The following is an 11,375-nucleotide window of genomic DNA, read 5'->3' on the forward strand; positions in this document are numbered from 1 at the left end:
CTAGAAAAAAAAAACCAACTTATGGTTGGCATTTGGTGGTTAAAATGTAAACCTGTAAAAGCTTTTGAGGTTGTCTTTCCTCCTCAAGTCTAAACCAGAATCTGTAAAGAGTTTGGAATATTTTCTCTATTTTCTTTCTTCTCTTTAATGGAAGCATATTGCCCTCATTTTCATGATACCCTGTGTAGCTCTGTGTACCTTTGATAAACCCACATCCCTGACAAGCAGTTCAGCTGGTAATGTTGCCTCTTCTTCTTTTCAAAGGAAGGTGCATCTGCTCGAAAAACACAGACTCCTGCAGCACAGCCTGTGCCACGACCAGGTAAGGTGGCCTAGTGCCATTTGTGCTTCTGTTCCTGTTCAAACAAGTGCTGTTGAAAAACTTCAGCTAGCTAAAGGATGAAGTGGGGATGGATTGTTTGTGGCTTTTAACTATGCATGTATTGGGAAAAAATTCATTACCTTTTGTTTAGTGTTATGCCATGGGACTGAGGTTCATTCTCTTCAGTGTGTTGTGCAGTTAGCCCACTGAAAGGTGCACTAGGGAAATTAAAAAGTTGTGAAGTTCCTGGTTTTGGGCTTGGTATTTCACAAATTCTTGTTCCAGTGTTTAATAAGTGCTGGTTAGTACTCCATTGGGTTTGGGCTTGGTATTTCACAAATTCCTGTTCCAATGTTTAATAAGTGCTGGTTAGTACTCCAGGGAGAAACAATCTAAACAGAATAGCTAATCTGAAAAAGAGATCTATTATTCCATTTATGATTAATACATCAGAAATAAGTAATTACCTGAAATGTGTAGTCATTACTTCTTCACAGTTGTCAGGTGTTTGTAATGGGGCCAGAATCCTCAACTGGCTTTTCAATTCCCAGTTAGTAGATTTTGGCTACCAAGTCCATTTGTCTGTCAGATTGAATCTCCAACTGTGATTCAGTGATGGAATGAATGATAAAGGCATTTTGTTTGAGGAAGACACCGTTAGGATGAGTTTTTAGAAGAGTGTAAGAGCACAGCTAGTACATGAGAGGAACAGTGTGTCCAAACAGGAATGTGCAGATCTGACCTGCTTTACATACTTTGAGACTTGCTAGTTTGGTGGCAGAAAGTCTCAAGTGAAAGGTGTTATTTGAGAACAAGTTGGTGTTAGGAAGGCAGTGGGGATGTTTGGGGAGTTTTGGAAGCAAAGCTATTGTAAAAATGAATGTACTTTTTCTAGAAGTATTGCTGGAATACTGCATATCTTGTTGAGACTCTAAATGCTTTCAGTGTGTGCCTTGCTAATTCCTAGAGATTTATTAGCAGGATTTAGTGCTAAGACTTAATATTGTAAAGCTGATTCTTCCCCAAAAAATCTATTCTCATATTGAATGTTCTCAGCATACCTAAATGCTGTTGTGCACAGATTCTTCTGTTTGGTTATTTTGGTACTAGAAAGGTCATGCTGCCTGTCACACTTATCTCACTAGGCCCGTTAAGCATCATAATGCAAATAGAGTTGACAGACAGCAGTATGAAAAGGGTAGAAGTGGCAGGAACAGAAATCTGACTGAGTTGTCACAGTCCCTGCTGCTAGCTGTGACTTCATGGATATTTACTGGCAGAAGTGTGGCTTTTTTACATTATATAGGTTATACTGATATTGCCCTTCTCAAAGGCCAATCCTATCCGTTATCTTGCCTCTGTATTGTAAGTTGCAGAGAGAATAAAGAAGTGAGGTATAGTCAGAAGAGGCTTATCTTGGAGTTTGGAACTTCTAAAAATTCAGCTGTTCTATTCTTAGCAGTCAATGTAACTAAACCATGCTGTTTCCAGGAGGATGCTTTGCACATGAGGAGTGTTAGTGAATTGGACTAAGCAGTTGTACAATAGTGATTTGAAGGAAAAAAGTTGTCTCAGATGTGTTTTTAATTTAAGATTACTTTTTTAGCACCATTTTGCATTACCAACTTTTCTATTAACCTGTCTTGGTACAACTATCAAATTTCTTACAGATGCTTATTCCTCCTCCCTCCCTTCTTTTTTTTTTTTTTTCTTCCTTAGGGCAGCTGACACTGCCCAAATATTTCAGGAACACTTTTACGTTAAGAAGATACCCTGATTGAAAAAAAAATAATTTAAAAAACACTGGGTAGGGAAGGTTCATGTTATATTTCAGGAACACTTTTACATTAAGAAGATACCTAGATTGAAAAAAAATAATTTTAAAAACACTGGGTAGGGAAGGTTCATGTAGTTCAATATAGTGTTGCCAATTATATCTGTGCATTTGACAGTGTCAGGAAAAGATAATTAAGGATATGGTCTCAATATTTCAACAATGGCATCTATGTGTTGTGAATATTTATACTGTTCTGGGAAGTTCCTGAAACAGTTGGTCATAAATAAACATGAGCAAGTTGGAGCTATGCAATTGGAAGTCAATTAATGAAGTTTGTTATGCATAGTAGCAGTTGAGACTGGAGTTAGTCTGCGTCAATCTTTCTACTAGTGACCATTTTCTGATTTTTCTGAATGATGATAAGCATATATGATGATGACTATCAAGCTCAACAGTTCTTTCCTTAATTTAGGACCCCAAAAACTGAGCTCTAAAATGTTTATTTGAGGGAAGCAGGTAATTCAGGAAGAGCACCAAAGTGAAGGAACATGTGCTTCTCCAACTTTGGAATGAAGCTCTTTCATAGTGAGGCACTCATAACAACTTGGAAGACTGAAGTGAAAACATTTTACTGGGGAATTCTTTGATTTCTATCTGTCCAGTAGTGTTTGCTTGTGAATGTGTTTGGTGGGTGAGGATTGGTTTTCTTGAGGGTTTTTTGGGGGGGGAACAGGTGTTTGCTTTTTCCCCCCTTCTTGAGTGCCACCATATCTGTCAAGTTTGGCTGTTTGTTTCGGGAGCCCAAAGTACTCATGTAACTCAAAGTGCAATCCAAGGAATTCTTTGATTTCTATCTGTCCAGTAGTGTTTGCTTGTGAATGTGTTTGGTGGGTGAGGATTGGTTTTCTTGAGGGTTTTTTGGGGGGGGAACAGGTGTTTGCTTTTTCCCCCCTTCTTGAGTGCCACCATATCTGTCAAGTTTGGCTGTTTGTTTCGGGAGCCCAAAGTACTCATGTAACTCAAAGTGCAATCCAAAACCAGAGTAAGGAACCCAAAGAACTCATGTAACTCAAAGTGCAATCCAAAAATTAACCAGAGTAAACCTGAAATACAGATTTTGATTGATGAAAGTTCTGTATGTGTTAGGGATAGGTAACTCCCACAGATGTCATGTACACTAATAACTACTAATGGAAAGGTGAGGGGCTGTAAATACCAGTTTGCTGTGAAACAAGTTTCCTGTTGGTTCATCACTATTGAACTTAAGGTCTGTATGCAGCTTGTTTCAAGATACCTGGCAAGTTTTGTCAATGCTGTTCTGCCCTGACCTTTTGTGGAGGATGGAGGGGGTGACTATCTTCAATAAAAGTAGCAGAGATTGACTCATCTGTCCTAACATCTGTTTCAGATGGAATACTCAGACCCAAATTATTAATCCTTTCTTCAGCTTCTGCATCTGTGAAAGTGCTCTAATGACTGTAGTGTGACTCTTCCTGTTCACTCCTGCAACTAAACACCTTCGAGTGTTGCCTTTCACTGACATTTGTATTATGGCTTAGTCATTCTGCTGTATTTTCTTTTTTTTTTCTCAGTTTCTCAAGCCAGACCACCTCCAAACCAGAAAAAAGGTGAGTCACTTTTAGTTACACAATCTTTTTCATGTTTGTGTGGATTGTGCCCACTCTTTTAAACTATTCTTTTTTCTGGAACCACAACAACAATATAAACAAGCAGTGGAATGCAGGCAGCATTCTGTTTGTAACTGTGTTTAGAAACTCATGATACAGGGGGATGCTTTTTTATGAATGAAAGCCTTGAGTTTAGAAAGGATTTACTACAATTTTCCTTGCATATTTTTCGATGGTTGTGACCTGTTAGGCAAGAGTTTTGTTTTTATGTACAGTTCCTTGTATGAAAAAATTGGAAGGGGGGGAAGCAACAACCGAAACACAGTTTAAAAAACCCTCAGGCAAGTCTAATTTTATTATCTCTACAGGCTCTCGAACTCCCATAATCATTATTCCAGCAGCCACGACCTCGTTAATAACAATGCTTAATGCAAAGGACCTTCTGCAGGATCTGAAGTAAGTAGCTGATTAGAACCTGCTGTATTACAAATTGTTTTCAGATCTAAAGCTATACTAGTACCAAATTAGTAATTAAGCAAGAGGATTCCTCTACTCTCTTGTGACAAGCTACTTTTGTAGACCAGAGTGTGTAAGAAACTAATCCCTCTTGACTACTAGGAAAACAGCAAAACCTTATTTTCAGAGTTTTGGCAGAGTTGTGACCTGTGGGCCAAGTGAGCAGATTGAGGAGTGTCTTACAGTACCAGGTCTAATGTCTGCTGTGATTTTCTTTGAAGTAACACATGTGCAACTGGTCAGTGAGCCCTTAAAATGGAAGAAGGCTTAGATAAGATGAGCAAGGGCAATGTGCTCATGGAGCTCAGAAGACATTTGAGGAGATGTGGCCACAAGGGGAAGGTGACTGGAGAGACTGTGTCAGGCTATATCAGCCAAGCAGCTCAGGTGGTTGTGCAAATAAAGAAATTTTTATGAAGGTTCACATATTGTCATTAAGCACTGAAGCAAAATCATCCAGGGAAAGATCAGTGAGTTGCTAAAATTTGTTTATTCATCACACATCTGATTCTGAGATTTAATTCATTATGGCTGAACGAATCTTTCTGCTTGCCCAGCAGATCATGGTATTTAGACTTGCCTATCAGTAAATACCAGTTAATTTTTCTGAAACAGTCATTTTCACAAGGATATACACTGTTGTAGATTGTATGCAATGGTATGTTCAAAACACAGAGTGTGAGGCTATACACTGTTGTAGATTGTCTGCAATGGTATGTTCAAAACACAGAGTGCTGGAGGTCTTTAATCACCTCCAGCACTCATCTTTTCTGAGGCTGTACACTGCTCTTCTCCAAAACCAGCCTGTCCTCTTGTGGTGCTGCAGTTTCTGCTGGACTTGCCCTACATTTTTTTAAAACTGTGCTGTGAGATACCAAGTGCCTTCTGATCTCTCAGCTAATTCCAGTTCCTGTCTTACTGCCACATATCATCAAAGATCCAGCAAGGTCCTGGGCTCTTGGTGACTCTTCTGAAACACTTCATCAGAAAGGAACTGGCTTTTAACATTATGGTTTAATGTGCATGCAGTCACTGGGCTGACATAATTGGGGTGACAGAGGACATTGCTTGTTTATGTGGGGTTTGTGTTTAAGAAAAAAATTCACAACAAACCCTGGATTTTACATCTATGTCATTTGTGGCTTCTTGGTATAGGAATACCAAGAAAGGAATAAAGCACCTGTATGTCAGTTTTCAACTGTTTCCAGCTCCATCAGGGCAGAGTTGCAGTTAAGTTCTCAAGCTCTGTCCCAAGAGGATGCTGATATTCAGAGTGCAGTGAACATGATCCAGAAAAAAAAATGCAATGAAGTTGAAGGGTTCAAAAGAGGACACTGATGTTGTTAACTGGCGTGAAAGAGAAAGGGTTGAAGCAAGGTATGTTAATGAATCAGAAATGCAATTGCAGAATTCAGAAGAGCAAAATATTAATTTAGCCATGACAGTTCTAGCACTCTTCCAGAAAATATGCCACCTGGCCTGTATTTTTTGCATTCAGATTTATTGAAGTACTTTGCTTAGGAATGGCTGCAGGGTTTGTTTTTACTGCTCAGGTATGCAGAATGTAGAACTAGCCTTGATGTTGAGTGTGATTGATAGATATGTGATGGTTTTCCAAGGAAAGAAGACTTAACTAATTTCTGCCTCTAAGTCACTGCCTTCTTTAACTCATTCCCCACTTACAGCTAAATTTGACAGAAGAGCAGAGATTTCAAAGATTCCTGTCATTGCCACAAGTTTTGGAATAAAGAAGTATTTTCCAGATAGGAAAGACACCTAAATTAATCCTCCCTCCCTTAGCCCTGCTGAGGAAGATGCAGGTAGATTTGCATTTCTGGTATTTCTAGAGGTAGTCAGCCTGCTTGGATTAGAGGAGATTGGTGATACTGCAGAAATAGAAGAGATTTTTGGAGGTGGAGAAAGGTAAAGAGCCTTTGCAGGGAGGACTGCCAAGAAATGTAGGAGAACCCTGGGAGAATGATGCCCCCAGGATGGTTAGGGTATGGAAGCTGTTTATAGGGCAAGTTTTTATTCCATGGCTGATTCCTGAGGCAGCACAGTTCTGTACTGTCTGTGATGATGTAGAATGAGTATTTGGGTTTCATAAATAAAGCAAATTTTGTGATTCTGTCCATTTAAATTATTCTTAAAATGAGGAAAAAAATTAGCTGAAATGATTATTAGAGATTAAACCTCTTAAAATCAAACCTTAGACTCCTAGCTGGGAATCTCTGTGTTTTAGGATAGTTTTTGTTTACAATGCTAGATTGTAAGTAAGTGGCGTGCAATGCATTGTCCCTTTGGACATGAGAAAAAGTAATTGCAGGATCATTGGCATTTTAGGTTGGTGGTTGCAAAATAAACAAGAGAGTCTTCATCCAGTACTGGGGTAGCCCTTACACTCAGTTGTCAAGGACTGAAAGAAATGTGTTAATTATACTAACTCTTTTAGTAATCCTTTTCAAACCTCCTTAGCATATTAGAGGTTTTTTCCCATGCCCAATTTGTCTGACATTAGTGTGATGCTTAGCATCTTTAATTCATCACTCAGGTTATGCTCTCTCTTAAGGCAGAGAATATGGAAGGCAGGAAACCTGTCATGAGGAGAATGAAATATATACAATGACAAACTCAAAGCATGGTAATGGTTTAAGATTTCAGTTTTTTTAAGAGATAGATTTTGTGTGTTCAGTATATTTGTTGCAACTTAGATTTTGCAGGAGGACATTTCTGTATATAATTATGATGATATAATTCATGGGGTAAATAATATACAAATATTCTTGAGAACCTTTTCTGAAAGGTTATTTTTCGAAGGAGCCAAGTACAACATAAAATGAAGAGATTCTGAAATATTAAAAAGATACAATTTAAAATCAGAACTGCAATATGTATGGTATATTGTGAAGCTTCTTAGAAATATTTTATATCATGCACTTTATTCTTATTCACTCTTTGAATGCAGCACTGGATATCATAATTGTGTGAAATTTGGCTTTCGAGGCTAAGTATTTGAGAATATCTCAAGTTAGGCTTTTCAGAGACAAAGCTTCTGCTTTACGTGGAACAAAAGTGAAGCAGAAATTAAATCAGGCAGATGTAAATGATTAGGTGATGATTATGTACTTTTATTATGATGATGCTTTTACTCCTGATAGGTTTCACCATATGTGCCCAGGGAACTCATGGAGCTTTATCCAGCTTTGATATTGAGCAGAGAATCTGGGATAGGTTCAGGGATGATGTATTACCAAAAAAAAAAAAAAAAAAAAAGGAACATGTCTCCTGCAAAAATAGGGGTATAAAGCTTTTGATACTGTAATATAACAGAAATGCTTAGAGGGTTGTAAAAATAAGTCTCCAGTTCTGAACACAATCAAATGTGCATTAGGCTGAGCTCAGTTACTGTCCAGCATCAGAGCTGCCTCATTCCCTGTCCATGTGTTTTTCAGTGTGCCCAAGTTGGGGGCCAGAAAGTGATCTGACCTCAGTGCAAGTGTTTGGAAGTTAATGCTAGTGATGTATGTGAGTTTAGAGCCCAGGCATGAGCAGCTCAGGCAGTGCAGTGAATAGTATCTTACCTGTTACCTCCCACAATTTGATCTTGTTCACTCTCTTGTCCCTTACCTTAGGAAAGGGACCTGATACCTTTGGAGAGTGAGAATGCATCTGTTCTGATGTGGGTAATGATTCTGGCAATTAACAGCAGGAGAATTGAGTGCCATTAATTTCCTAATAGGGGTATAAAAGTGCATTCTAACTAGATATGGATTTATTTTTATTTTTTTTTACTAGGGAATAGTAATCTGGAGAAGCAGTAAGAAACTGTAAGGTCCTGCACAGTCAGGTTTCAGAACACATTTCTAGTGTATTAGATGATTAAAAAGGTGTCAAAGTGCAAATGTGTGTTTAAGCCACCAGCTACAGTACTATATAATAATCCTATAAATAATTTCCAAGAGAAGCTGAGGGTTTTGCTATTTAATACTAATAATAATTTCTTAAGCTCGTGTTTTATGTCCAGGTAGTGATGGCATTGGCCATGGTTATATTTATAATCATACAGTAATTTCTATTGATTCTCAATTCTTGAGCACATGACTTCTCTTACACTTACTGAATTGATGGTTCCTGGAAATGCAAGCACATATTTCATAAACTCTGTGTAAGCTGTCATTAATTCCTGTGCTTTGTGTGTAAGTGCTTGCTTCAGTGCTTTATGACAGTCATCTTCTGTACTGTTCCATGTGGATCTACTCACTGATGTCTTTTTCTTCAGAAAATTCAGATAACAATGGATTCTGTGTTGTGTCCTAAAGAAGTTCATTCAAAAACATTCAGATTTTTTTGCAGGAAATACAAATGAAGCTATTGTTGAGAAGCTACATAACTGAGGCACCACCTTGATGGCTCTAGCACAGTTTCTAGATAGAGAGAAATTGCCAGTAAACTAGTGTTGAAATGAATTCTTAAACACAAGCATTAAAAGCTAGAAGTAGAATCCAGAATTCCTGTTTCAGCCAGATTTGGGTGGTCTCAAATGTAGTGGTGAAATTGCTGAACACTGTAGAGTAGCAATATTGCTTCTTTCTCATTTGGTAGGGGTGACTACCTTTCATGTTTCCATCTAAAATGTGTTTGCTTCCTCACATTTACAAATTAAATTAAAAATGTGACCTTTTAGATCCTTGTGCATATGAATGTTTAATTATAGCTGTAATGCATATAGGGCTCTTTGGATTTTATTTACATATTCTATAAGAGTTTGTTCTCTCTCAGTGCATGGGACACATAATAACAGAATTCTTCTCAAGCCATCCACCACTTTAGGAGATCCTGGCTTTTTATACAAACCCTGCCACTTGGGTCAAAGGGGTTTGGTTGTTTCTCTAAATTTTGTAATTTTTTTTTAAAAAAAGCATTTTATTTTCATTCTTTCCAGCCCAGATTCCTTTAGTTTTGATGGGTGATGACTCAATAGTTTTCATAAAAGCTGAATACTGCCAAGCAAATCCTCATTTTCAGTTATGATATAGAGTTTCCTATCAGTCAGTGTTGGTGAAGCAAAGCCTCCAACCTGTTGGCAGGGCAGGCCATTAGGTATGCTCACAATTAAAGGTGCTCCTTGCTTTTGAGTTTTTAAATGAGCAGCTTGATTAGAAACACTCAAGTTCTGGTGTCACGTTTGGTAGCTTTGTTCCAAAGCAGAACTGTGTTGGACACTTCTTTGTGCAGCATGCAATGGGGTGTGTCAGTCTGTTGTGACAGATACAAGATATGTAAATATTAAATGTTTTCTAATTCAGTTACTGGGGAAATTATTATCCTGAGTTTTAAAAAAGAACATTCTAGGTGGTCTAAATGTACTTTTCCCCAGTGTCCTATATAGCTCTTTTGTCTGTATTTTCCTTTAGTATAATGTTTCACATGGGCTAGACAGATAAGCATCATTTAATTTCCAGCTCATCATTTAACACCTGTAATGCTTTTCCTGGATTTGCAGTACTAGTCAGCCTTAGTCTCACCATAGGCATTTGCAGGTGTTGGGCTATTTTTAATTCTCCAGTGCATTTGTATTAGTTGCATCCATTGGGTTGTACACTTGGGAAATTGCTTATGACTTTGTTTCTGAAACACTGTTAAGTCAGGAAGAGTATAAAGGGCTTCATCTGTTAATTTACATTAGGAAGGTAATATTATTTTACTTGAAGGTTTATTAACAATTTTCACCTGCTACCTTAAAACTTGGTTGGTTGGGGGTTTTTTCCCCCCAAAATGCCATTTTCTCATAGTGAAAACTAGTATTTTCAAGTTGACTGAAAAATGAGCTGTGCCTCCTATTCATTTTTCATTCCTTTTTCCTGTTTATCCAGCAATAGGAAGTGCAGTCTGCATGTTAAAGCACATTCAAATTGGGTGTTAGTATTCAAATAGAAATAGATTGAAGAGAACAAATAGAAATGGTGCAAACAACTTACCCAAAATACATAGTAAACTGCTCAAAAGCACCATGTGTGCTGTAATGAAGAGAAATATTACCAATTATGTTCTGTGCTTTTAAAATGTAGCACCAATGCTCATGATAACTACTGCAGTTAAGTGAAACAGAGGGTTTTATTTTTATCAGAAGCTTTGGAAATGAAATGTCAGCAGCAAACAGAGTGCAGCTGGGTGATTCTGAGCAGAGGATTAGGAGAACATGGCTCTGAACTCTGCTCTTTTGTTGGCCTGATGGGTGATACTGGTCACACCAACTCTGCTTTCCATGACATCTTTTTCCATTTAGGTCTATAAAACACTTGATTGTTACCTTTCTTTTGACAAAATCCACTGACAGGTATCAGTAAAAAGGCCTACACTACTCTCACATTTATGATGTCAATTTTGAGACCTGTTCTGGGTATTTTATTATCACCATAAAGAAGAGAGCCTTGAAATGGAATTGCAGTTGTTTTTTAAGGTGAGGGGCTGAAAGGTAAAAGATCTGTAATTAATTGGAGGGGGTGTATGTGTCACATCTTCAGCATTTATTTTTGCCATATGGAGATCACATATGGCATGAGGTCATCTGTATTTTCTGAGCACTTTTTCTATCAGAGAAGCTATTTAGAAGAAAAATAACTCCAAAATAATTGTAGTATCATACATGATAGTAACCAGATGAATCACTGATAATGTGAAATCACCATCCTAAAGAAAACAATCAACCCTCCCTCAAAAACCTTTTTGACCAAAAATCCCAGATTTCTTAAGAAAACATGATTCTGATGGCTCCAAGAGCTCTTAAAGCTTGTTCCAGGAAGAAATTGCTTTACTGCGCAGGCTTCCCCATGTTACCCTTGATCATGAAAAATGATGAGTTAGAGTCACTAAAGCAGGTTATGTTCTGGCTCTTCATCTGCAAATGTATTGGGTAATGTTGGAGTGCCATGAACGTATCGGAACAGGTCAGGCTGTATTTTTGGGGGTGCAGGATCTTTTAGTATGACTGTTGTTATCATAAGGGCTTAGGATATATTCTTCTTATATTTTTTTGCTGTTCTGAATGAGTAGCAATGGAGTCTTGGCATAGTGAACCTGTGATGGCTTCAGTGTCAATACTGCCAAGTTCTGATGGAGTTGTTACTTTTCC

At 37.9% G+C, this 11,375-nt stretch overlaps 1 protein-coding gene across 1 annotated transcript in view; it reads left to right on the plus strand.

Annotated features, from left to right (window-relative positions):
• Positions 1-264: 264 nt before the first annotated feature.
• Positions 265-11,375, plus strand: part of LOC103800253 (parafibromin) — a gene marked incomplete at its 5' end in the record, with an annotated part of 19,577 nt that continues 8,466 nt past the window's right edge. The window contains 3 exons of the mRNA XM_009072623.1: positions 265-322; positions 3,692-3,727; positions 4,096-4,183. Coding sequence (XP_009070871.1) covers positions 265-322; positions 3,692-3,727; positions 4,096-4,183 — 182 coding nt within the window. The remainder of the gene's footprint in view (positions 323-3,691; positions 3,728-4,095; positions 4,184-11,375) is intronic.

Source organism: Acanthisitta chloris, unplaced genomic scaffold (genome assembly GCF_000695815.1).
Source record: "Acanthisitta chloris isolate BGI_N310 unplaced genomic scaffold, ASM69581v1 scaffold2924, whole genome shotgun sequence".
NCBI classification, from domain to species: Eukaryota; Metazoa; Chordata; class Aves; order Passeriformes; family Acanthisittidae; genus Acanthisitta; species Acanthisitta chloris.